At 35.1% G+C, this 24,767-nt stretch overlaps 5 protein-coding genes across 10 annotated transcripts; 1 reads left to right on the top strand and 4 right to left on the bottom strand.

Annotated features, from left to right (window-relative positions):
• Positions 1-3,401: 3,401 nt before the first annotated feature.
• On the bottom strand, positions 3,402-5,684 carry LOC106449587 (probable pectinesterase 49). Its single transcript, XM_048767202.1, has 5 exons — positions 5,374-5,684; positions 4,853-5,131; positions 4,556-4,759; positions 4,222-4,460; positions 3,402-3,592 (listed from the first exon to the last, which is right to left on the bottom strand). Exons 1-5 carry the CDS (start codon positions 5,575-5,577, stop codon positions 3,433-3,435), a joined length of 1,086 nt encoding a protein of 361 aa, XP_048623159.1. The 5' UTR covers positions 5,578-5,684; the 3' UTR covers positions 3,402-3,432.
• A 1,895-nt stretch (positions 5,685-7,579) lies between these two features.
• LOC106449588 (pectinesterase PPME1) lies at positions 7,580-9,561 on the bottom strand. Its single transcript, XM_013891327.3, has 5 exons — positions 9,290-9,561; positions 8,922-9,197; positions 8,621-8,827; positions 8,297-8,535; positions 7,580-7,983 (listed from the first exon to the last, which is right to left on the bottom strand). Exons 1-5 carry the CDS (start codon positions 9,491-9,493, stop codon positions 7,812-7,814), a joined length of 1,098 nt encoding a protein of 365 aa, XP_013746781.1. The 5' UTR covers positions 9,494-9,561; the 3' UTR covers positions 7,580-7,811.
• A 689-nt stretch (positions 9,562-10,250) lies between these two features.
• On the top strand, positions 10,251-15,502 carry LOC106350449 (respiratory burst oxidase homolog protein A-like). 2 transcript variants are annotated; one of them, XM_048767200.1, is made up of 12 exons: positions 10,258-12,013; positions 12,255-12,411; positions 12,539-12,587; positions 12,666-12,779; positions 12,894-13,319; positions 13,393-13,776; positions 13,858-13,953; positions 14,030-14,145; positions 14,249-14,351; positions 14,442-14,515; positions 14,596-15,149; positions 15,234-15,502. In XM_048767200.1, exons 1-12 carry the CDS (start codon positions 11,470-11,472, stop codon positions 15,341-15,343), a joined length of 2,727 nt encoding a protein of 908 aa, XP_048623157.1. In that variant the 5' UTR covers positions 10,258-11,469; the 3' UTR covers positions 15,344-15,502. The 2 variants fall into 2 exon arrangements, with proteins under 2 accessions (XP_048623156.1, XP_048623157.1); XM_048767199.1 differs by having other exon boundaries at positions 10,251-12,013; positions 14,249-14,515.
• Positions 15,384-18,891, bottom strand: LOC106446076. Of its 3 annotated transcripts, none has more exons than XM_022710097.2 (13): positions 18,765-18,891; positions 18,509-18,692; positions 18,318-18,441; positions 18,105-18,238; positions 17,880-18,024; positions 17,520-17,698; positions 17,114-17,354; positions 16,933-17,031; positions 16,710-16,855; positions 16,472-16,582; positions 16,301-16,389; positions 15,680-16,217; positions 15,384-15,594 (listed from the first exon to the last, which is right to left on the bottom strand). In XM_022710097.2, exons 3-12 carry the CDS (start codon positions 18,367-18,369, stop codon positions 15,689-15,691), a joined length of 1,725 nt encoding a protein of 574 aa, XP_022565818.1. In that variant the 5' UTR covers positions 18,370-18,441; positions 18,509-18,692; positions 18,765-18,891; the 3' UTR covers positions 15,384-15,594; positions 15,680-15,688. The 3 variants fall into 3 exon arrangements, with proteins under 3 accessions (XP_022565818.1, XP_013743202.1, XP_048623158.1); XM_013887748.3 differs by having other exon boundaries at positions 18,509-18,619; XM_048767201.1 differs by lacking the exon at positions 18,509-18,692.
• A 199-nt stretch (positions 18,892-19,090) lies between these two features.
• LOC106446077 (inositol polyphosphate multikinase alpha) lies at positions 19,091-21,010 on the bottom strand. Of its 3 annotated transcripts, none has more exons than XM_013887749.3 (2): positions 20,842-21,010; positions 19,091-20,134 (listed from the first exon to the last, which is right to left on the bottom strand). In XM_013887749.3, exon 2 carries the CDS (start codon positions 20,111-20,113, stop codon positions 19,262-19,264), a length of 852 nt encoding a protein of 283 aa, XP_013743203.1. In that variant the 5' UTR covers positions 20,114-20,134; positions 20,842-21,010; the 3' UTR covers positions 19,091-19,261. The 3 variants fall into 3 exon arrangements, with proteins under 3 accessions (XP_013743203.1, XP_013743204.1, XP_022565819.1); XM_013887750.3 differs by having other exon boundaries at positions 20,783-20,956; XM_022710098.2 differs by having other exon boundaries at positions 20,442-20,906.
• Positions 21,011-24,767: the final 3,757 nt, after the last annotated feature.

Below are 24,767 nucleotides of genomic sequence, written 5' to 3'. Positions count from 1 at the left end.
AAAACCGATTTAATCAACACTTCCTTACCTGCCTGCGAAAGTGATTGATTATACCATTGAGATGTCACAGATTTGATATGAGAAACAATGCCTTCAAAATCTTTTACTTTACTTTTTCCAAATTGTTCCGGAAGACCTAGATATTTTCCTCCTCCACCCACAACATTAATATTCAGAATCTGTTGAATTTGTGACCTCCTCTGCTGATCCACTCTCATACCAAATATTATCGAAGATTTCTCCAAATTTACCTTTTGGCCAGATACTCTTTCATATGAATCTAAAATTTATGCCATGCATGTTGCGTTGTTCTGATTAGCTCGACAAAAAAAGAGTGAATCATCAGCAAATAACAAGTGAGAAACCTTTGGACAACGTCGAGCTAACTTCATTCCTTGAAATTTATCACCTTCCTGAGCTTGATCAATCATTTGGCTTAGAGCTTCAGCACAGAGTAGAAATAAGTATGGGGATAACGTATCACCTTGTCTGATACCTCTAGTAGGCTTTATCTCACCAAACGGAGCTCCATTTATCAAGACAGAATAGCTTACAGATGTTACACACGTCATAATCCATGAAATACAAATCGGATGAAACCCAAGTTTTCTCAAAATATTCTCAAGAAATTTCCATTCAACACGATCATAAGTTTTGCTAATATCTGTCTTAATAGCCATATACTGCTCAGAGCAATCCTTTTTTTTATTTCAAAGCACTAATTAATTCGTGAGCCACCAAGATATTATCTGATATCTGCCTACCAGGAACAAATGCAGCTTGTGATTCAGAGATAACCACTTCCAAGCACTTCTGTAGACGCAAGCCCAACACTTTTGATATTAACTTATAAGCCACCGTACAAAGACTTATAGGACGGTAATCTCCCACTGTAGCAGCCTCTGAGAATTTCGGGATTAAACAAATGTTAGTGTGATTAATCCCTGTCTCCATGACTCCTGTCTCAAAGAAACTCTTTATCATTTTGCAAACATCCATCCCTATTGAGTCCCAAAATTGATGATAAAACGCAGCAGTAAATCCATCAGGACCAGGTGCTCTGTCCAAACCAATTAAATCCAATGCCTCTTTTATTTCTTTATCAGTAACTGGAGCAATCAGTCTATCATTCATTTCCATTGTTACCTTAGGCTGAATATTAGGCAAAACATCATCCAAAGAAGTTGTAGGATTAGAGGAAAACATATTCTGAAAATAATCCTCAGCAACCTTTGCAATGGTCTCCTCCTGAGTATGAACAACCCCATTCATATCTCGTATTTTACAGATTTTATTTTTGCTTTTCTTCATCTTTGTAAGACCATGATAGAATGGTGTGTTACGATCTCCCAGATTTAACCATCTATTCCTACTTTTCAGCTTCCAATATTCTTCTTCTTCTCGATATGCTTTATTAAGATTTCCTCGGAGTTCATGAATGTATTCAATAGAAACAGAGCTATCTGTCATTGCTTGATCCAGTACACCTCTGATCTCCTTAATGCGAATGGCTGAATTAGTTTGATGCCTCCTTTTCCACCTAACTATCTCTCCACGACAGTGACCAAGCTTTTGATTCCATCCTCTAATAAATTCTGTTTGATCTCAGGCATTAGAAACTGTGTCAATAAAATTCGGATCATCAAACAATCTTTTATCATAACAAAAGAAACCCTTCTTTCTTCTCTGTTTGTAGTCGATTGTAACAATCATGGGTCTATGATCTGATTCAGCAATCTCTAAGTACTCATTAAATGAATGAGGATACTGATTCAACCAAGAGGAATTTACCATTACTCTGTCCAAACAACATTCAATAATATCATGTCTTCTACGGCCAACCCAACTGAACTGATTCCCTATGTGCTTCAAATCCTTCATATCACAAATATGTAGCATAATGTTAAAACTCTGGAAGCTTGATAATGCATTTATACGACCTCCCTTCTTTTCTTCAGGTTTAGTAATCTCATTACAATCACCACACAACATCCATGGACCCAAACGAGAAGTAGCAATCCTTTGTAATTTTTCCCATAATAAATGTCTATGCTTAGGTATAGGATGACCATAAACACAGGACAAATAAAACTGAAAACATTGATATTCAATATGCAAATCTACAAGTCTTTCATCACTAGAAATGCAGGAAACAGAAACAAAAAAAAAAACAAAAAGGTTTTACCTTTGATAAACAGTGATGAGAGGGAAATAATAAAAAATGATTTAAAAAAATTCCACCTGAACTGAACCCAGCGTAACTATGTTTCTCACTAGTCGCTATAGGCGACATACAATCACAACTATATTCTTTTTTTTGGATGATACATATATATTTGCGACTCATGTCCGTCATATTTATACAAATAAGAAATTTTAATTTGTAGTAATCATTAGTCATTCACACTAACTTATATTTTTTTTTCTGGTAAACAATGAGATAAAACATAATCAAACGGCACTACGATCACTAATCTATGTTCAGGTGGAGTTTCCGCCCTAGGTTCGATTCCTCTTAGCCGTCCAGATTTCTATCGGCATCTTAGTGATTAGTCATTGGGCCTAGAAAGCTTTTGGGATCACACCAAAATTATCATATTTATATCTCTCGAATAAAAAAACTCTCGAATCAATATCGCATGTAGATCACATTACCATTCAGACATGTAATATAGATAGGTTACAGTCCGATGAACTCTATTTTTAAAAAATTGATTTGTTAATCAATACTCTCTCAATTTCATAATAAGAATCGTTTATTTCACACTGGTTAAGAAAATTAGTAATTTTCTGTTTTGTCCATATTTAATACATTGTTTTGTTTGATTTTTAATTAATGATTTAAAACTAAGGGTAAAAACTGAAAATTTTATTTAATATTTGCATTAGAATAGTAAAACGACACTTATAAGAGCATGTGCAACAAAAAATCCTTAGCTCGAATCCATAAAAAAAGAAATATTTAAATATTGGTGTGGGGTACAAATTTTGTAAGGATCAATCCGAAAAATCCTAACATAAGAATTGATCCTAGGTGCTTTTCGTTACTGTGTCGTGGGCCCCACGATACGTGGCGGCCCACGATTGATCCGTTTTTAATTTTTTTTTTAATTAAACGAAAAAAAAACTAATAAAATAATTAAAATTTAACATTGGAAATCGAGCTCTCCAGGTCCACCATTGCCGGTGCCCTAATCAAACAAATATAAAACATAAGGAGTATGTGTTAAATTGTTCAGCGCTCTCAGTTATGAAGCTTGACGTATTTTATTATAATGTAACAAAAATTACACAAGTCTCTACTCTTCCTTTACATACAGAAAGAGAGGACTTTTCAAAATAAATTCAAGAAGAAATAACGTAAGACATTCATTTATACACATGTATTTTCAGCCAAAAAGTAAAGAATAATAGTTATGAGATGGGTGTGGTTTAGTAAGCGGGAGGAGGGAGGAGCCACAAGGAGCCTTTGATGTAGCCGAGGGTAAGGAAACCGTTAGCTTCGTTTTTGTCGATGTCTTGTGTGTGGGCCACTCTTTTCTCTTTGTGTGATCCTGGTCCCGTGCACATGTATTCTCCATAGAACACCGTCCTATCATTCATAATACCAAAAAGTTTTATCTTGTCTCATCACTAAAGTTGGTCCTTTATAGCTTTCTATTAAATTTCTAACACTGCACAATAAATATAAAGACAAATTTCCGAAATAGCACATTTCTAAGTTTATATCACAAAAATAGCACTCAAAAACTAAAATGACCAAAATAGCACATTTCTAAGTTTATCCTTTGAAAATTTTAAATTTTTAATTTTTCAAAATTTGAAATCTTATCCCCAAAACCTCATTTCTCAACTCTAAACCCTAAACCCTAAACTCTAAACCCTAAACCCTAAACCTAAACTCTAAACCCTAAACCCTAAACTCTAAACCCTAAACCCTAAACCCTAAACCTTAAACTCTAAACTCTAAACCCTAAACTCTAAACCCTAAACCCTAAACCCGAAACTCTAAACCCTAAACCCTAAACTCTAAACCCTAAACCCTAAATCCTAAACCCCATTCTTTAACTCTAAACCCTAAGTTTGTGACTTTTGATAAAACATTAAGTGGTATTTTTGTGACTTTTGACCTTGAGTGGTAGTTTGGGAACAAAAACTTGATTTAGTACTATTGTCTTTTTCTCTAAATATAATCCTATAGATAATACAAAATGAACTTACTTGTCATTCTCACGGTTCCTGTTCTCTTGCCATCCGGTTGGGTTGACGACACTGGACATCTCAGTGTAGGCATAAACGACCTTAGGGTGGCTCATCCATGCCCTACCCAAATAGATCCCCGTTCCAACTCCAGTAATCTTGCAATGCACGAATGAATAGCCATTCTGCTGGTTTTCACTCTGTCGATTGTGTGCTGTGATCACTCTTAATCCATCTCCAACAGCGTGCAATTGCGTGTTCTATAAATATTAAGAAAAATCTGTTAGTGTAAATGTTAATCATAGTATATATGAGTTAAATAAGATCAAACTAATAAGTAAAGGCGTGTTTGTACCAAGTACAAGGAAGCTCCTCTTCCGAAGATAAAATCATAGGTTCCCTCGATGTAACAGTCCTTGAAGAAATGGTTGCCTATATCATCACAAAGAGTGTCTTGAAAACCATAGAATCTGCAGTTGTAGAAAGCCGCTTTATCGCCGTTAATCCTCATAGCGAGCGCTTGTCCTTGTGTTCCTGCTTTCGGCATTGGAGCAGTATTCTATATACATAGAAAAAAACTCATATATATGCATTAGATTAATATTAATATATATATATAATATAATTTACTAATGAACCTAAATATTCGTACTTTAACGTGTAAGTTGGCTGCCACAAAATATTTGGCCCAGATGATAAGCGTCGCACTCTCCATGGTTCCGAATTTAGAGGCCGTCCCGTCGAAAGTCAAGTTCGTTTCTGCACCAGGTTTACCCATCAATGTAACGAATGGTCGACCTACGTCGACTGTGACTTTCTCATGGTATACACCAGGAGCCAACTTGATGATCACACGCTTTGTGTTCCCTATCGGAATGCTCTTGATCGCTTCATTAATTGTCTTAAAATCGCCGCCTCCTTCTTGATTCACCTGCATTGAATTTTTATATTATCCTCCGTTGAAATTTATAATATGCATGGTGTTGTGTGTCTAATTAATTCAGTTGAATTGATATGAACATGCTAAAACCGTACCAAAAGAGACGACACAAAACCGACCTAAGACAGCGTGTCAAACCGAACCAAATGATATCCTATTTTGGTCAGGTTTTATATTTCAAAAACAAAAGAACTGAAAAGCCGTAAACCTATTCAAGAGGAATAAAATCTTACGTTGATGATCTGTGGCGATGCTTCAGCTGCATCCAGCACGGGGTCAAGTGTGCCTCGTCTCGCTGAATAGGGTTGAACGTTGGCCTTGAACCATGCCTCGACTTGGGCTTTGTCTTCTGGAATCGGAGTTGTATCGTCGGCTACAACCGCCGGTAAGGCAAAAATAACGAGAAATGCAATCATGGTCAGAAAAATGTAACCCATCTCTTATTTTTATTTTTTATTTATTTTTAAGATAAAAGGAAAATATATAATATATATAAGTAAAAAGAAAAAGTGTTATTACTAGTTTTATAAAACTAGTTTTATTGAAAATGGAAGAGATGAAGAAGCCTTGGAAGGACTTTTATATGCCTTTGGGATCGTCTATGACCGGTAATATCTCTCTTTTTTACTATTCTCGCTTGTGGTTTGTACTCATTTAGTATTTTTAACATTTGATTTTCATAAATAGTATTTTCTCACCGCACTTGGTATGCGATTCATGTGGAAATCAAGTAGCCTTTTGTAAAAAAAATATATATTTATTTGTATATTCTTCACATAATTAACGTGTATATAGTTTCGGTTATAACTAATCAAGATTTAAAGGTCAATGATAAGAAGAAAAAAATCATGTTATACAATTAATAAATTATTTCATTTAAATGAATTATGTATGTTGTCAAAAAAATAAATGAATTCTGTATAACTGCTGAAACTGCATTGTTTAAGAAACCTCAAGCCTTACGTTCATGAAAGCATCTGACTTCATGGAGTCTTTCCTACAGCCGGTCTAAATAAATCTAGGCTTCGGTTATTGGTTTAGATTCCAGTTTAGAATCTGGGTCGGGTCGATATCTCATATTAGATTGGTTAAAAACACAAATCCAAATGACAAATCAGATAAAACCCTTACAAATTAAAGATGCATTAATTTGTTGGCGAAACCCAAATAAAAGAAAACACAAAGTTATTTTATCATCAAAAAGGTAAAAATGAAAAAGTAAATATGTCAGAAAATCATTGGTATATACCATGCCATCAGAACTTTTTTTTTTTTTGAGTGAATATCATATATATGAAAGGAGTTTACAAAAGGGTTTATAAACTAGATTTTGCTAGCATCGTGCCATCAGAACTCCGACAACTCTTTCATCATAAATAATAATATCATGTGTTTGTCGTTGTAGTGGTTAATTGTTTAAGTTTTTAAACATGAGTAGAAATTACCGGTTAGTCAATTACATATATATATATATATATACGTTCATTGTTACGACTTACGAGGAATTTGAAATGTATATCTGTACGTGTAAATCAATTTATGGAGGATGTCATATAGAGGTTTCTATTTAATCAATAGTATGATTATTGGTGGTGGGAGGAGAGTTTTTACGCGTAGACTCCACTATTTTTTTTGTAAAAATCGTGTTTTAATGTCACTAAATAAAAAACGTTTCACAGGGGTTTGTTGTACTGTTTGCAGGGATTTGTTGTACTGTTTGCGGATTCTACAGACACGTGACGGTTTGCGATTGGTTTATTTTAAAAATAAAATAAAATAAAATAAATCAAGAACCCAAAAAAGTTTTTACCCGTTATCAAAAGTGCCTTATTGTTTATTGTATATTTAATCAATAGATATTTTGCTAGTGGTACGTAAAGAAACGGTTTGATATGCTATTTCAGATTCTGCGCAAAATTAAGTCAGTCCATTCTTTTTGGATATCTATACAAATATGTCTCTGTTTTCAGCTTATTTACATATCTGAAGAGAGTTTATCTTTAATTTCACATTTTTTATGGATTAGTCTAACCTTTCTATAGATCCATAATATCCCAGATTAAACATATATTTCATGAAAATGATTTTCTCTTAAAATACAATATTTTTTTATTCTATATACTATATTAATACATTATATATATATATATATATATATATATGAGTTTATCAAATCCTCTTTGATGGAGTGTAACATAAATATATTGTTTACTATAGACGTCTCATGTAGTCATGTGGTACGAAATAAGAATACCCGATTTGTTTGGAGATTTGTGCGAGTTTGAGTATATGATTTTTGGTCTCTGTAAGACCGCACGTTCGTAATAACGATGGTGTATGCATACAATTCTACGAACGTGAAATAAGATTAATGTCTTACGAATATATATAAAGTATAAAATCAAACTTTAAATTCCCAACACGAAATAATAGGCGATCTTCAATCACAGTAATAATATATATAATAATTATATAAATTAAGGGGCATTGGGACCCCTAGGACAAGATACAAGGGTTATGAATTATCGTAGCGAAACCAAAATTACGCAAGTCTCATCTAAGAAGAGAGGACTCTTGGAAAAAGATTATCAACTCAAATAGGAAAAGTACACCGATTTACATACTCTCGGTGAATAAGTATATACGTATAGTTTTTAGTTTTAAACTAGATTCATATCGAAGCCGAAACAGCGGGAGGTGGGAGAAGCCACTTGGATCCTTCAATGTAGCCGAGGGTAAGGAAACGGTTAGCTACAATAGGGTCAATCTTTTGTGTGAATGGAACTCTCTTCTCTGTCTGTGATCCTTCTCCTTGGCACTTGTACTCTCCATAGAACACGGTCCTGTCAACAAAAATAAATCCATCTTAGATATCGATCCGGTGCGGCATGTATAAAAACCATAATGGCCCAAGTAAGAGCCGACTCTGAAGACCTTAAGCAATTCAGTAAAGATTTTGTAAAAAGGTAATTTATGAACCTATGTTTATATATATATATATATATATATATATATATATATATATATATATTAACTCAAAAAAATTTGGAACCCAAAGTATATGTTTCACTTAGTTATTCCCAAAACCGGCCATGTGTTCGGACTGTTTGGGTCTCATCACAATTTTTTAATGTGACATGAGCATATTGGACTTACTTGTCATGTGCGGCTATCTTGTTTTCTTGCCATCCGGCTGGGTTGACGACGCTGGTCATCTCGGTGTAGGCGTAGACAACCTTAGGGTGGCTCATCCATGCCCTACCCAAATAGATTCCTTCACCAACTCCAGTCACCTTGCAATGCACGAAAGAGTATCCGCTCTTCTCTTCTTTGCTCTTTCCCGCATGCGCTGTTATCACTCTAATGCCATCTCCCACCACGTGCAATTGCGTACCCTTAATTAGGTACGTATAAGAGATGTCAGACTTCATATATTACGAATGACAAAGACGACATCATAAAATGTATTATTGTACGTACCAAGTAAAGAGAGGTCCCACTTCCGAAGATGAAATCGAATGTCCCTTCGACGTAACAATCCTTGAAGAAATGGTTTCCGGTATCGTCACAGATTGTGTCTTGGAATCCGTAGAATTTACAGTTGTAGAAAGCAGCCTTGTTCCCGGAGATTCTCATAGATAAGGCTTGTGCTCCCTTCGCTTTACCATCCGGTGCCGGCGCTGTATTCTAAGTATGCAAAAAAAAAATATGTAAGCGTTTGTTGATTGGTATCTACATTTTGACTAGTACCATTAGCATAAGTTGTAGTATAAATATATACCTTAACGATGATGTTGACAGCCATGAAATAATCGGATAAGATAATGAGTGAGGCGCTATCTACGGTGCCATACTTGGCAGCAGTACCATCGAAAGTAATAACCGGCATGGCCTTGGGATCTCCCATCAATGTAATGAAGGGTTTGTTTCTGTCGATGGTGACCTTCTCTCTGTATTCGCCAGGAGCTATCTTGATGATCACACGCTTTGTGTTCTCTGCAGGAACGCTCTTTATTGCGTCCATTAGTGTTTTGAATTCACCTCCTTTTGGATCCACCTGCGATTACATTATTTCAAAATTTTGTAATTAAATAGTTTTACAAGGTTTGGTTATTGTTTTTAGGGGCAAATGTTAGGTTTGTTTCATACGGTGATGGTACGTGGCTCAGCCTCAGCAGCTACGAGAGCAGGATCTAAACCTTTACGCGCAGGCAAAGGCGCTACGTTGGCTTCGAACCATTGCTCCACTTGGACTTTGGCCTCTGGAATTGGTGTTGCATCATCTGCCAACACCATCGGTGTAACAAACACCACCACCAGGGCTAATAATATGGACACGTTTGTGTATCCCATTGTTTTTTTTTTTTTTTTTTTTTTAAAAAATTTAAAAAGAAAATTTTTTTTTTTTTTTTTGTGAATGATTTAACGAGAAGATGGCCATGGGCATATATAGTGTTACAGGAATCGGATAATGTTAAGAGTTTCATTCTGTTTGCTATTATTATATGTGGTTATCCATTTTTATTTCTCCCTATAGTTTCTCTTAACTTTTTCTTTGTGACCTTTTTCGGAATATATTTACTTCTTCAAAGCTGAGGCTAATATTTTTATGTATTATTGGTTTATCTTATGTTAGGATAACCAATCATTACTTCCTCATCTGTTTGAGGCTATTTTTGAACGTGTTTTTTTATCTTATGATTGATCCCAAATATAGAAATTTAAATAATTCCTATGGACTGTATTATTTGCTTCTTCATAAAGCTTTCATACTACCATACTACCAAAGAAGTAATTACGTGATAAATCTTCTGCGTAACTTATTAATAATTTTTAATTTATTTTTAAAAGTCAAATTCAATATTCTATGACATATATTCTCTTAGAACATGATTATTGAGAGGTTCTTAAGGCGAGGTTCTTACCGGAATATAAGAACCCGTCTTTTAACTTTTAACTAAAAAAACTAAAAATTTTCTTTTAAAACTCTTATTTAAGAGCCGGTTCTTAGTTTTTTTAGTTAAAAGTTAAGAGACGGTTTTTTATATTCCGTTAAAAATCTCGCCCTAAAAACCTCCCAATAATAATGCTCTTGCAACTAAAACAAATTGCAACTGGTTTTTTTTTTTGTGTAAATAAATTGCAGCTGGTCGGTGAATAGAAAATGCTATGTTAATTAAACCGGTGGGTTGGATCATTAATTTAAATGTCCTATTGATGAATTATGTTTAAAAAATGTTTATATATCGATGTTTGGTAAATGTAACGTGAGTTATATAGTATATGACGACAGATAGAGCACATCAGATTTTGAATATGCTGACCATAACTTATAATAAGTCTCATCTCATATTGGACGTGGCCCGGTAGTGGGCGGGAGTTTTGACCAAACTCATAGATAATTTGGAACTTTTGTTTAGGGGTCAGTTCAGACCTTATCGGGTCCGGATCGGATCGGATCTTAGATAGTTTGATCCAATAGGATAATTAGAGGTTGTCAATTTGGATTCGGTTCGGTTACGGATCGGGTTCGGTTAGGGTCATGTCGGATCAAACCCAAAACATATAGAAAATATCTAAAAATATTTAAATACTCTAAAAATGAGAAACTTTATCTAAAATCTGATCCAAGTACATGAAAAATATCCAAAATTTTATCAGATTATCCGAATTATATTTTTGAAAATCTAAATTTTTATCTGAAACCCAAAACCATACCCAAAAACTAAGATTTGAAACTTAAAAAAATACGCATTATACCAAAAATAAACTAAAATACCCATGTACACCTAATATATACTAGAAGTTTCGGGTTTTCGGGTACCCCACTCGAATCTCGGATTCGAGTCGGATCGGGTCGGGTCCAAGATATGCGGGTCTTTCACAACAAGACCCAATAAGATAAAAAGATCGGGTTGGTTTCGGATTGGGTCGGAATTTTTTGGGTTGGTTTCGAGTCGGGTCTTCGGGTCCGAGTAAAATACCAGGCCTGCTTCTAACCAACTCCAACATAACAAAATAAAATTATAATAAAATAAAATATATTTTGTTGTCAAATAATAAATAAAATATTAAAGTCCACTTTCATGCTAATTTGAAAATATATGAATTAGTAAAGATTCAAAGTAGTTAGTGTATTGAATAACACCGGCTAAAAGTTAGTGTATGCTTTTGGTATTCCGTATTATTAAATTAAATTAAATGAGAAATAATTTAATATTAAATAATTTAAAAGTTCGTTTATTCAAACCTCTCTGTTCTCTCATTTCATCTTCTTTCCGGTGCACAAAGCCAGAGGTTGAAGAAAGATTTGAGGCGATCGAAGTGAAATGCAAAAGCTAGGGTTCGAAGACGCGAGACACTACTACCCAAGAGGCACAGAGAAGCCCTACAGCGACCAGTCACCGTACAGAGGACAGTCGTCGGCGACTATCAAGAACACGGCGTCAACGAGCAGATATCACGAGGAAGATCAACCTTACGTGGAGATCTCTCTAGACATCCACGACGACTACGTCTCCGTGTACAGCTTGAAGTCGCCTGACCATATAGGAGGCACCGGATCGCTTCTGAGACAAGGCCGTCCGGGGAAGAGCAACTCTGTCCTGAAACGCGTAGCGTCATCGTTTTCGACCGAACTGAAACGAGTTGCTTCCTCCTCCGTCTCTTCTTCCTCGGCGAGAAAGCCTCCGCGTCCGCCTTTGGCTAAGTTCCGGCGCTCGAAGTCTAGAGCAGAGCAAGCGCTCAAGGGTCTCAAGTTCATCACCAAGACCGATGGCGTCGCGGGCTGGCCTGGAGTTGAGAAACGGTTCCATGATATCACCGAGAACACCTACGGGTTACTACACCGTTCGAAGTTCGGTGAATGTATAGGTAAAGCAGAAGCCAAGTTTCAAACTTTTTAATCATGGAACTCTTTTAACCAACGGGTCTTGGGCTAGATGCACTTGAGAGATAATCCCAAATATGGTGAACCCGCAGTTTGATCCCCATTGGCCACCAGATAATTTAACATTACATTTTTGGAACCCAAAGAATAGTGGATTGACCTTAGTCGCCGGACACTGTGGTATATCAAAAAAAAAACTCTTTCTAAGTTGAAGTTTCAATGCAGGGATTAATTCAACGGACTTTGCTTTGGCATTGTTCGATGCTTTGAGAAGGAGGGAAAATGTGAATGGAGATTCTATAAACAAGAATCAGCTTCAAGAGTTTTGGAAGCAGATTACTGATCAGGATTTTGACTCGAGGCTACGACTTTTCTTTGCTATGTAATGTTTTCTTGAAACCATTCTTTTATATATCCGTCAGGTCTCCAGGGGATTAGTCGGTTGGACATCCATCCGCCGGATACCCGGGTTATAAGAAACCATATCTGAAATGTGGTATGAATTGCAGGGTGGATAGAGATGTCGATGGAAAGTTAAATGAAGCCGAAGTAAAAGAGGTAGAATCTTTATTTTTTATAGTGATGATGCTTTATGTGATCTTCATAAGTATTTTTTGTTTTCCTCATCATGTACAGATTATAAGTCTAAGTGCCTCTGCAAACGAACTGGAGAATATTCGGAGACAAGCGGATGAATATGCTGCTTTGATTATGGAGACATTAGATCCCTATCATTACGGGTACATCATGGTATGTGAAGTTTTGTGAATGAGGTTCGTTTTATTTCTCTTATTTAGTTAGAAAAAATGTCTAGTTTGTGAGTGTTTTTTTTGATGTGTTTGGAGTCGCTTAAATGCCAAACAGATAGACAATCTCGAGGTGCTACTGCTGCAAGCTCCAATGGAGGATATAAGAGATGGGGAGACTAAGAACCTGAGCAAGATGCTAAGTCATAACCTCAGAGTATCACAAAGTAGGAATCTCGGGGAGCGTGTTTATAGAGGGGTGAAGTATCTCGTGTTGGATAATTGGAAGAGAGTGTGGGTGATGGCTCTATGGATAGGTGTTATGTCCGGGCTGTTCGCGTGGAAGTTCATGCAGTATAAGAAGAGATCCGCTTACCAAGTTATGGGAGTTTGTGTTTGTGCAGCCAAAGGAGCTGCAGAGACCCTTAAACTAAACATGGCTTTGGTTTTGTTACCAGTTTGTAGGAACACCATCACTTGGCTCCGGACCAAAACCATGTTAAGTGCTGTTGTTCCCTTTGATGATAGCCTCAATTTTCACAAGGTAATGTTAGAATAGTTAAAAAATAGTTTCAGATTAATTATAATATGAAAGCTTATGATTGAATGTTACATAGGTTATAGCAATAGGAATTTCAGTTGGAGTAGCAATCCATGCCATATCTCACTTAGCGTGTGATTTCCCCCGGCTGATTGCTGCAAATGAAGAGACGTATGAGCCAATGGTTAAGTATTTTGGGGTACAGACAAAGAGATATATGGACTTTGTGCAGTCCGTGGAAGGAGTTACAGGGATTGCAATGGTTATACTAATGACTATAGCTTTCACATTGGCTACACCATGGTTCAGACGCAATAAGCTCAAGCTTCCTGGACCACTGAAGAAAATAACCGGCTTCAACGCCTTCTGGTACTCTCACCACTTGTTTGTTATCGTCTACTCGCTGCTCATTGTTCACGGATACTATGTTTACCTAATCAAGGAATGGTCCAAGAAAACGGTTGGTGACTTATTAATTACTAGGCTCTGTACAAAGTTGTAACTGATGCAAACTGATTTTGGTTTTCATGTGGTCTATTAGACATGGATGTATTTGATGGTGCCAGTGGTTCTTTACTTGTCTGAAAGGCTGATTCGTGCGTTCAGGTCAGGCATCGAGGCTGTTTCCATACTAAAGGTATAATCTATTATAAACATTTCTCCATTGTTATATACAGGAACATACATATTCATTACCTTAAGTTCTTCAACAGGTTGCTGTTTTACCAGGGAATGTCTTGTCGCTTCAAATGTCAAGACCAAGCAACTTCAGATACAAAAGCGGACAATACATGTACCTCAACTGTTCTGAAGTTTCTTCATTAGAATGGTATTAATAAAAATTAGTCATATTATTATCTGAGACTGAGAGACATATATATATATATATATATATATAGAAGCACACTGAAAAGTGGTTTGCATATAAACAGGCATCCATTCTCAATTACCTCGGCTCCAGGTGACGAGTACCTCAGTGTCCACGTCAGGGTTCTAGGAGACTGGACAAAGCAATTAAGACAACTATTCTCTGAGGTACTCAACTCCATTTCTCCACTAAACGTAAACACAAGAGTTCAATTGGGTCTAATTATGTGTTTCATTCGTATGGAATATGATCCTCAGGTGTGTAATCCACGCCTTCCTGATGAAAACAGACCGAACATAGCTGACCCGAGGCTCCTGGATAACATCCCTGAGTAAGTCTTATCAATATATATCCATCAGTTACATAAGATGATCTCAAAATGACTTAACTCTGAAACTGTGATCTCTTTAGTTTTCCAAGAATCCTAATTGACGGCCCATATGGAGCACCAGCACAAGACTACAAGAATTTCGAAGTTGTTCTACTCGTGGGTCTAGGAATCGGAGCTACTCCAATGATAAGTATTGTCAAGGACATTATCAATAACATAAAAGGCAATGGAGACATAGAAGAAGGACGAAACAGTAACCGAAGACAGTCACCGATTCACAGCATGGTCACACCTCCTCTTTCCCCAGCGAGAAGAAGTGAGACGTTTAGAACCAAGAGAGCATACTTCTACTGGGTCACAAGAGAGCAAGGATCTTTTGACTGGTTCAAGAACGTGATGGACGAAGTGGCCTTAACAGACCGAAACAAGGTCATTGAGCTGCATAATTACTGCACCAGCGTCTACGAGGAAGGAGACGCGAGGTCTGCACTGATCACGATGCTCCAGTCGCTGCACCACGCTAAGCACGGAGTGGACGTTGTGTCTGGTACACGTGTCATGTCCCATTTCGCTAGGCCGAACTGGAGAAGCGTTTACAAAAGGATCGCCGTGAAGCATCCCAAGACTAGAGTCGGTGAGTTTCATACAACCACACTCATACACTGATGCATATGAAGTCAGTCCAAAATATATGAATCTGTTTGATCTGTTTTGACAGGTGTGTTTTACTGCGGAGCAGCTGGATTAGTGAGAGAGCTACGACACTTAGCACTGGATTTTTCTCATAATACTTCCACCAAGTTCTGTTTCCATAAAGAAAACTTCTAAAACTAAAGTTATAAGATATATATAGTTATAAGGCTCTAAGAGACTTGAACAAGCTTATTGAGTTATTGGATTCATGGTTGAAGAACTTTGTATAGAAATTGTACAGATACTGTGATTTAATACAGTTTTGGTTCTTGTACAAACTAATCATGTTTGTATCATTCAACGCAAATGCAGAACATTATTACCTTTTCTCCGAAGTTCAAGTCTCTTCGAGATAGGATATTGACTTGTTCCTCCTCTCCTATACGCTGTCTCAACGCAAACGCAAAATGTATTAGAACTCTTTTGTTTAACTTTCACAATCATCTGTACTGAGAGGAGGCAGAGTCTTACCATGAAAGCTCACTTATGCTTTCGTTTCAGCCTCTGAAAGCTGGGTTTCATGAGCTGGCTTGATGAAGTAGTCTGGTGGTTTGAAACCTGACTAGTCTGAAAAGGAATCAGAGGCTTCTTCTGAGACAAGACTGAGACATCCGGTGAAGTTTGACTACTTGTGACAACTACGCTTGGTGATCCAACTTTCCCTCTCATCTTTCTCGGAGCTTCAAGTCTTTCCAATATCATAGACGTTTTCATATCCGCCTGCTTGTTGTTAGGCGACAGAAATGGGCGGTTTGTATTTGGTTTGGGTGTAGTCAAAACCGGAGAAGGAGACTTCATGCGAACCTCAGTGACTACTAGTTGTTCCCATTCTTTAGTAATGGAAGCTGTTGCTTTGTCTTCTTCATCAGTTATCTGAATTTCCTGACGCGTTTCTTCTTCTCTGTGTGGATTTGTTATGCATTGGAATGTCTGTGCCATTGAAACTACAGGATCTGAAACAGCTGAGCTCACTTCGCATGTTGCGTCGTCCAAGTTTGAATGTAGTGAACTGCCACAAACAACAAAACTTAAGAGAATTGTAACAGATGGGAGGTTAGCATTGAAAATGAGATAAAGGAAGAGAACAATCACCCAAATTGAAGACTTTCTTTCACAATGAGGTTCAGTTTTTGGTGGAAGCCTCTGTTGTGAGTCAGAGGATTGTAGTCTTTTGATTCAATCTGCTCAAGTAGCAGAAAAGAAAAGAAAAGTTAGGAATTACACAACTATATATGACTATCAACAGATTGTAATGAAAGCGACCTCTAACAAAGCGCCTTTGACAGAAATCTCGACTTCTCTAGGAATAGAGGATCCAGCAAACTGACTGACACTGGAGGAAGTAGGAAGGACTTCCTCTGACCCTGCCAATCTCTGCAAACAGATTTCTTGTTAAACTAAGAAACTAAACAAATTCAGGTCATGACACAAATTTGTTATATCACAAGGAGAGTATTAGTCAGAATGCTACTGTAATTTTATCAAGGTAATGAATATTTACCCTCAGAAGCATTGGACCGTTTTCTGACGGTTGAAGAATGTAATAACAATGAAATTCCACGACTTGCCTGGTGTCCAGATTACAGTCCGAAGAACAAACCAAGCCTTGGTCCATTGAGTATAATGCACCACATAGTCCCTGAAAAACTGCATTTCTAGCTGCTTAGGAAAAGCTATGAGGCAATACTGCAATGTGGGTTTCTTTAAGGAAACAGTCTGCTTACTCTGAGTGTTCAGATCTGGTTGATCCATCTCTTCTGAAGAATCTTCCGCTTCATGACAAGTTGAAGGGTTTACAATGTAAGGCCTCCCAATAATTATGCCTATGTCAAAGTACAGTTGAATCAAGTTCTCTATTGTGGAGGAATGAAACGTAGTCAAAAGATGAGAGCTAAAAAGCGTTACCTTCATTAATAGAAGTTAGATTAGTCCTCTCAATTACTGTGAAATCAATCTGGGAAGAGATTGGGTGAAGTTTCTGGAGGCTATCTACTGAAGGCAAAAACAGAACAGTTCTCTCACCAACTTTCACAGAACTTTCAATAACATCATACTTTCCAAGATCATGATTGGTCACAGAGCATTGCAGCTTCTCTGTTGTGATTTCCACTGAATCTCGTACTGGGATTCCATGACACCTGCATGTCTGTAAAAAGCAACAAAGAGGATGACAAACTGTAGTGGACAAATCATTAAGCTGAAGTGATATATATAATATGAAGATATCCAATATCCGCCTAAGAATGCTAAGTGCAAGCTTATTGAGAGATAAAATATTCAAATTTAGGAAATAGCTCAGTTGGCTCAGTACTTGACAAGGTTTAAATCCGTCGACAATCTGATTTGTGGCTGCACTTAGATTGCAGACGATCTTGTTCACTGAGCCAACAAGGTTACGTTTGAAGATAAATTGGACCTGCAGTGATTCTCCACTGTCATCCTTTAGATCCTGGAGCCATTTATTTTCAAGGCCACGAAGTGATTTTCCATCTGAAATTCATTAAATGGATCAGCATCCTATCTCCAGAAATGTTTGAACTATCCTTGTGTTGCCTCATGATTACAGATAACAGATTTAAATGATTAAACTAGTCTGTGAAAATCTCAAGGCTCCAAAGGAAAACGACTCCAGAAAAAGTAAATGAGAAGCAGCTAGTTATTTGGAACCTACCTGGGATGCAAGTCTGAAATGAACAATTGTCAAGATCCGAGAGACATCTGAGGAATCTATTAGTCTTCTCCTGCGTATAGCTCAGATGACTTGCTCTCTTGTCAAGCAAAAGAAACTCAACCGACACACATTTATCTGCTGCATCCTGAAGCAAAAAAAAAAAAGACTTAGAACTGAGAAAACAAGCTATAGATAAAGCACTAACAAATATAGTATTCGGCTAACCATAAGAGTGTTCCTCGCTTCAGAATCCATATCTTCAGGGAAGCATGAACTCAGTACGATAACTTTCCTCATGATGTCTCTACCTCCCCACGAGTACATAGCTCGATCACACAGAACACTCGATAGCTTAAGATCTATGAACAATTCATCACTATGACTCTCAGGAAGCTATACAGTGTAATCGATAAGTAAAGAGAGGAAGTGAAGAGACACCTCTGCAAGATATGGCTCCCGATTCATCGATCTCAGGTACAAACGCATCCATAGGCAAGCTGTTAACAGCGTGATGGAAGTCGCGAAGGCAGAAGTTTCCACTGGGAGTGTACGCAACTTTCAACTGCTAGATCCATCGAAACGTAAACAAACCACACACAATCAACGATCGATAAGAAAGAGAGTTTAACCTGATCGTTTCCAGAAATCGGATCCTTCTGGATATAACACAAACCAATCCGATCAGCGAGAGAATCTACCGGAGACGAAACGGCGTGTAGATTGGCGAGATTCAGAAACGACTACAAAATTCGCAATTCGAGAAGAAACAATCGATTTCGAGGTTCATACACGAATACGAGAATCGAATTCGATCTACAATAGATTTGAGCGATCAACGAACAGAAATTCTACTGACAGTGGAAAGAATCATAGCGATAGAGATACCTGCTTTAGATCTCCGATCAGGGACGGCGAGATGTTGCGCAGATCCAAGACGAAGCATACTAGCACCATTCTCAGTCAATCTTCGTCTCCTCCCACGAGCGATTCGCGCCGAGAAGGGAATTTGAAAAGTGAAAGCAGAGTGAATTAAAAGAAAGACGATCATTTTACATTTCAGTCCCTATACTTCCCGGAATATTTGGGGTTGCCCTACAAACTCTTCAAAATAACAATTATTTCCAATTAGACATAACTAATTCTCTTTTGGCCCCAAAACTTTATTCTCGCTGTGGTATTACTCCGAAGTTGAAAACTTAGAATATATGAACTGAAGATAAAAGAGTAGTACTAATGTATGTATACTCTTTAGATAACCAAGAATATTCGAGGGAGACATGGTATTACAAATCCAAAAATGAATCAGCCAACCCAAAAGTAATAATATATATAAAAAAAAACCTTTAAATCTAATACCCTTCAGTGGCACGTATGCACACTCTTCAGTTATCTGTAGACTCATCTGAGCTCTGAAGAATATCACGAACGAAGTTGATGAAAGAGCAGAGCCCACCCAAGAAGTTATGGTCAATGACGCCGTTACCATCATGAACATGAGCGAAATCCACCAGCTTCACTTGTGCTCGAGCACCATCATCGTGTATGGATTCGTTCTCATAGATTATCAGAATCGAACACGAGTTGAAATGGTAAAACGTCTGGTTCTCAAACCAGGTCTTGAGCTCCAGCAGCTGCGTCAAGACCCCGTTGGAACCTCCGTAGACGCTTGACGCAAAAGCAGAGTCGGGCTTCGAACTTGTGTCAGAGAGTGTGTTGGATGATACAAACTTCCGAAGAGCCAACCTCACGCCGTCGACTTTGATCCCGTTCAGAAGCTTCCTGTCTGGCTTCCAGAAACTCAGCTCTTTGTGGTCATACACCTCGAAGCCAGAGATCCTGAAACCGGAGGAGACCGTGGTGCTCCTAGCGTCTTTCCTTAAGCATTTTTGGATGTATTCTTCGGATGCTTCAGGGTACCATGTTCTTGAGCCCATCTTGACATCCATCACCGATGGCTTAGAGTACTGGGAGAGAAGATTCTCCAGGACAATCATGGCTGCTCCATCAGAGCCTTCGACAGCTTGAGTGCCGTGATAGACAGGGAAGTATCTACGGATGTGATCTGGAATCTCTGTGTTTGAGGAGAAAGATTCGTAGAACTTCACCTCGATTTCGCCACGAGAATCCCCCTGGAGGGGCTTGAAGAACCTGCCCTTGTCGTCGACAAGGGGACCGGGCTTCCCATCTTTAGCAATGTGTCCTGCAACCTGGTGTTCAGGGGCCTTCAGATGCATCTTGACAGAGTATGATGAAACCTAAAGATTATAAAATATCCAAGAACACATAATGAGATCAGTAACTTCAGTTTTCAATCAGACAATAAAGGTTCAGAAAGAGTCAATGAGTCCATCACAGGCAAACATTCACATTCTTTGCTCAGAAACTTAGGAAAGGTTACAGCTTTGCGAATCAATCACATTCTTTCGAAATTAGCAATAATCGCAGCTAATAAAGGTTACTAATTGAGCTATAAAAACACCATCACACACACATAAATGAGAATCCATCACATCATAGTAATTGCAGAGCTGAAATATTCTAACTGAGATTCTGAATCAATACCACAAGTCCCATCGATGAATAAGATTCGGCTTCTTCAATTCTCTTCTCATTTTATAAAAATTAAATAATAAAAACGAGAAAAAAATCCATCAACGCTTGAAGAACAAGAGAAAATAAAGTGAAGGAAACAAAAAAAAAAGAACCTAAATAATAAAATTCCACGAATCCAGCTATCAATTAAAAAGTTACTTTTCGGGGGATCTATTGCTAAAAACGCAGAAAAAGCTAAGAACTTTTAGCAAAAAGGTAGGATCCTAACGCAAACGCAAACAAACTTTATGGATTTAAGTAAAAACAGTAAGGGAAGAACATTTGTGGTTAAACCAAGTAAAGATTTTTACCGAACAAAATTTAGAAAAAACAAATCGTGACGGAGGAACGATGATGAGGAAGACGATACCAAGGATTACGATTCGCAGATGAGAGAGCCTCGTCGCTGTTTGTTTCTTTTTCGAGGCACCGAAGCGATCTAGCTGGATGAATATATATATATATACATTAATTTAATAATTACATTAATTCTTATTGGCTCTTTTATTTTTATTTTTTTAATAAGTTGGATGTGGAGGTCGAAAACTCAACACGGTTGGTGTTTATCTACGACATGTGTCGTACTTTAAAATTGGAAAATAATAAACAACATTAATTCAAAAAAAAAAAAAAAAGATAAAATCTGGATTACCTTTAAGACGTTTTTATTATAAATGAAACTGGTCAAAATTACTAAAATGTTTTATAAATAATTAAATAGACATGTATATTGTTATGATTAACTAATTTAGATTTAGAGTTATATTTGAAAGTAGAGTTTTAGGCACTGTTTTTAAAAACGGACCGACCCGATGGTTGGACCGGGGTCGACCATGAACCGGTTATATAGCCGGATTGGTCTAGTAATTGGTTCGACCATGAACCGGCCATATAGCCGAATTATATTTCAAAGTTATTAAACCAATAAAAATCACTAAAACTATCAAAAATCTATAAATCATCCATATAAACAAGAAACTAATTTATATTTATAATATCTTATGTTCAAAATTGATTTATATTTTAACTATGCATCATGTTTACTAATATTACTTTTACATTTACATACTAAAAAAATATTAAACCATATTATTGAACCAGGTTTGACCCGGTCGAACCATATTGAACCGTGATCCAAAATATTTTCGGTTCAGCTTCCGGTCTGGTTTTAAAAACACTGGTTTTAGGATATCTTTATTCCTACTACATAATTTACTCCAAAAATAGAGTGGGAAATGAAGCAAGAACAAACAATAAAAAATCACTCCATGGAGAGTGATCTTTTACGTTTTGTTCATACTTCATTTTCCACTCTAGTTTTTTATTAAATTATGGAGTAAAGATGGAGATGGTTTTAGGGTGACATTTAGGATTTTTTAAATAAATAAAATACTTCAAAATTTAAAATAAGAATTCTAATAATAGTTTCTAAAAGAATTTTTGGATTTTAAAATAAAATTTTGAAAACAATTGAAAAAAAATGTTTGGAAAAAAGTTTTGAAATTTTGAATTAAAAACATATTATAATTTTTTTAATTCTTTGTTATTTATATTTATCTACTCTATTAAAATAGAGTCCTAAATTTATCTACCATTAATGTTGTCATTTAAGTTTTGAAATGTTTCAAGTTTGTTAGAAAGCTGCTTAATTTATGGACTATTTCAAGATTGTTACAATCTAATTATTATATAACACACTGCTATTACAAATGGAACCGGACAATTTCCATTAAACCAACATTAAAATCTATTAAAAGTAAACCAATATATTAACACGATTTAATTTAATTATGGATGTACTCTATTATAAGTATAACAAACGAATTACGTTATATGTATTATGTTAATATAGACCGACTGTATATATACAATTATATTAGCAATACAATAACTTTGATTTGGACCTCTTTTACTAAAGATGATACTTGCTCTAAGTAGATTTATAAGTTTCTCATCGACATAATATCATCACACAAAGAATATGTATGTGTTTGGTTCCTCTTTTCGTAAGTAGATAGATTAGATATGATCTCTTTTTACACCTTATTTTCGTGCAATATGTTAATTTGCTCTAACTTACTAAAAATTTTAAATATTTTTATACAATAACATATTAATTAATTTTGTAATTAGTAATATAATATTGTTATAAATCAATGTTACTAAACTTTTACTATAAAACAAGAAAATAAAAATTATATACTATTATTTATAAATTCTATAATTATATTCTGTGTTATATAAAAATAGAAGTGCTATATGAATTAAATATGAAAAAATTCTATTAAATAGGTAAATTAACAAAAACAATTTAAAAAATCATCTAAATAAATTATCACTCATCATTAAAGTGGGTTAAAATTTGTAAACTATATAAGATTTTTATACAAAAATAAATAAATTAAAATATGTTAAACTTTAATATCTACAACTATATATTATCTTTTTATTTATTTTTAAACTCTCAACAATATATTGTTTAAAAATTTTATATAAAAATATAATAGTATATAATAACCTTTAGTTCATATACTATTTAAAAAATATGTTATTAGAAAACTATTAAATTTTAGAAATTCATTTAAAATATTAATGACAAATCAAATTTTAATTATATTTTTTATTTTAATTATAAAGAAATATGTTGACAAAAAAATAGAAAATATTACCAAAATTCAAATAATTTTTTATATGATAGTGTAGTAATGTAGTAACAAAAACAAATTCAAAATTCATGTAATCTTCCAAACTGAAAAATAGTTGTGTAATTTTTAAAATTTTCTTGACAAAATATAAAATTTTAAAAATAAATATTCAAACACAAAATGATATATTTCAAATTTTACAAAAGATAAAATCATAGATAATAAAGAATAACTTTTTGAAATGCACCAAGAAAAAGAAAACTATATATGTTGTAAAAATTAAAGAAATCTAATATTTTGAAATCTTAATTAAAAATAAAAGAAAAACTCAATATCATAACATCCAAAATATCATATATCAAAAAAATTTACTAAAATAATGTGTTATATGCTACTATATATAAAATCTACTAAAATAATAGGGCTATATTATTTAAACAAAATAGTGTTTTTCCTTATAAATCACGCTAAATACTAAAATAATATATGTTAAAGTACATTTTTTAAACACAACATGTAAATATAAATTATCTTAAACATATTTCTTTTCTATAATATAAATAAATAAAATTTTAAAATGTATTATAGAAAAATGTATAAATTAAAAAAACGTATTTTAAAGGAGATAATCTATTTGATTATTTTATATTGTTATTTTATTGGACCTAACTCGAAAATATATTAGTAAATAACAAAGTAAAATGTATGAAACAAATCACTATATGTTAATAATGTCGAATAAGAAATATAAAATAAATTATGAGTTACACAATATATAATAATAAAATGAAATTTGTATATTTAAAACATTTGTAATAATATCAAATATATTTATAAAATAAAAAATTATCCGCACGGACGTGCGGGTTAAAATCTAGTATATCTATAAAGTAAAGATAAAACGGCATTTGACCTTTTTAATACAAAAATTGGTCATTTTCTACTTTTATGCTCTTTTGGTTGAAAAACATATTTTAAAATCATTCGAGAGAATTGCCATGAATGATAACTTCAATTTTAAATTGATTAGTGACATTCAAACAAGATATTAAAAATTTTACACTTGGCACTTAATTAATTGCATATGTTAATATATATTGCATCTACAAAATATAGAGCATATATATATACACAGATTTCATTTCAAAAAGAAAATATATATATATATATATATATATACCCAGAATTATATTTGAAAATTGCAGTGGATTGTTTAGACAGAAAATATTACGTTGCTTAAGTAAACTTTGCCTTAAACGATATAAATAACAAGATAACTGTACTTCAAAAATTAAAGGTTAGGTTGGACCCGTTCAAGGAATATCAACTCGTTTTGACCTTTCTCAACACGTCTGATGCACCTATACTACATTATTTCTCTTCTTAGATACCAAAAAAAAGTCGTAAATGAAACACAATCTCTTAATATCGAGTGTTTTAATGAGAAATCAAAGCAATCATTAAACTTAGGAAACAAAATTGGCAAAAGAAAAAAAAAGAAAGTAAACCACATGTGGCGGAGATGTCGATAAAGCCAAAATTATTGAATTTGACAGAGAAAAAACATGCCATGCATCGGAAATTTATGAGTGTGGACATTGGACAATATCATAAACAACCCGGTTTAGCCGACTATATAGACTAATCACCG

The sequence above is a fragment of the Brassica napus genome, chromosome C9 (genome assembly GCF_020379485.1).
Source record: "Brassica napus cultivar Da-Ae chromosome C9, Da-Ae, whole genome shotgun sequence".
NCBI lineage: Eukaryota > Viridiplantae > Streptophyta > Magnoliopsida > Brassicales > Brassicaceae > Brassica > Brassica napus.
Note: the sequence above shows the minus strand (reverse complement) of the source record. Positions and strands in the feature narration are given on the sequence as shown.

Bases quoted from the DNA above. Each gene is read 5' to 3' on its own strand.
- LOC106449587 (XM_048767202.1), bottom strand. From the start codon at position 5,577: ATGGGTTACATTTTTCTGACCATGATTGCATTTCTCGTTATTTTTGCC. The intron at 5,132-5,373 runs GTAAGATTTTAT...AATTCAATGCAG, and splicing joins CATCGCCACAGATCATCAAC to GTGAATCAAGAAGGAGGCGG. The intron at 3,593-4,221 runs GTAAGTTCATTT...TATGAATGATAG, and splicing joins AGGAACCGTGAGAATGACAA to GACGGTGTTCTATGGAGAAT.
- LOC106449588 (XM_013891327.3), bottom strand. From the start codon at position 9,493: ATGGGATACACAAACGTGTCCATATTATTAGCCCTGGTGGTGGTGTTT. The intron at 8,828-8,921 runs GTATATATTTAT...TTGCATACTTAG, and splicing joins CTGTCAACATCATCGTTAAG to AATACAGCGCCGGCACCGGA. The intron at 7,984-8,296 runs GTAAGTCCAATA...TTTTGTTGACAG, and splicing joins AAGATAGCCGCACATGACAA to GACCGTGTTCTATGGAGAGT.
- LOC106350449 (XM_048767199.1), top strand. From the start codon at position 11,470: ATGCAAAAGCTAGGGTTCGAAGACGCGAGACACTACTACCCAAGAGGC. The intron at 13,954-14,029 runs GTATAATCTATT...GTTCTTCAACAG, and splicing joins AGGCTGTTTCCATACTAAAG to GTTGCTGTTTTACCAGGGAA. The intron at 14,516-14,595 runs GTAAGTCTTATC...TGATCTCTTTAG, and splicing joins CTCCTGGATAACATCCCTGA to TTTTCCAAGAATCCTAATTG.
- LOC106446076 (XM_013887748.3), bottom strand. From the start codon at position 18,833: ATGGTGCTAGTATGCTTCGTCTTGGATCTGCGCAACATCTCGCCGTCC. The intron at 16,856-16,932 runs GTAAGCAGACTG...CTAGAAATGCAG, and splicing joins ACCAGATCTGAACACTCAGA to TTTTTCAGGGACTATGTGGT. The intron at 16,218-16,300 runs GTGATTGTTCTC...TGTTTGTGGCAG, and splicing joins AAAGAAAGTCTTCAATTTGG to TTCACTACATTCAAACTTGG.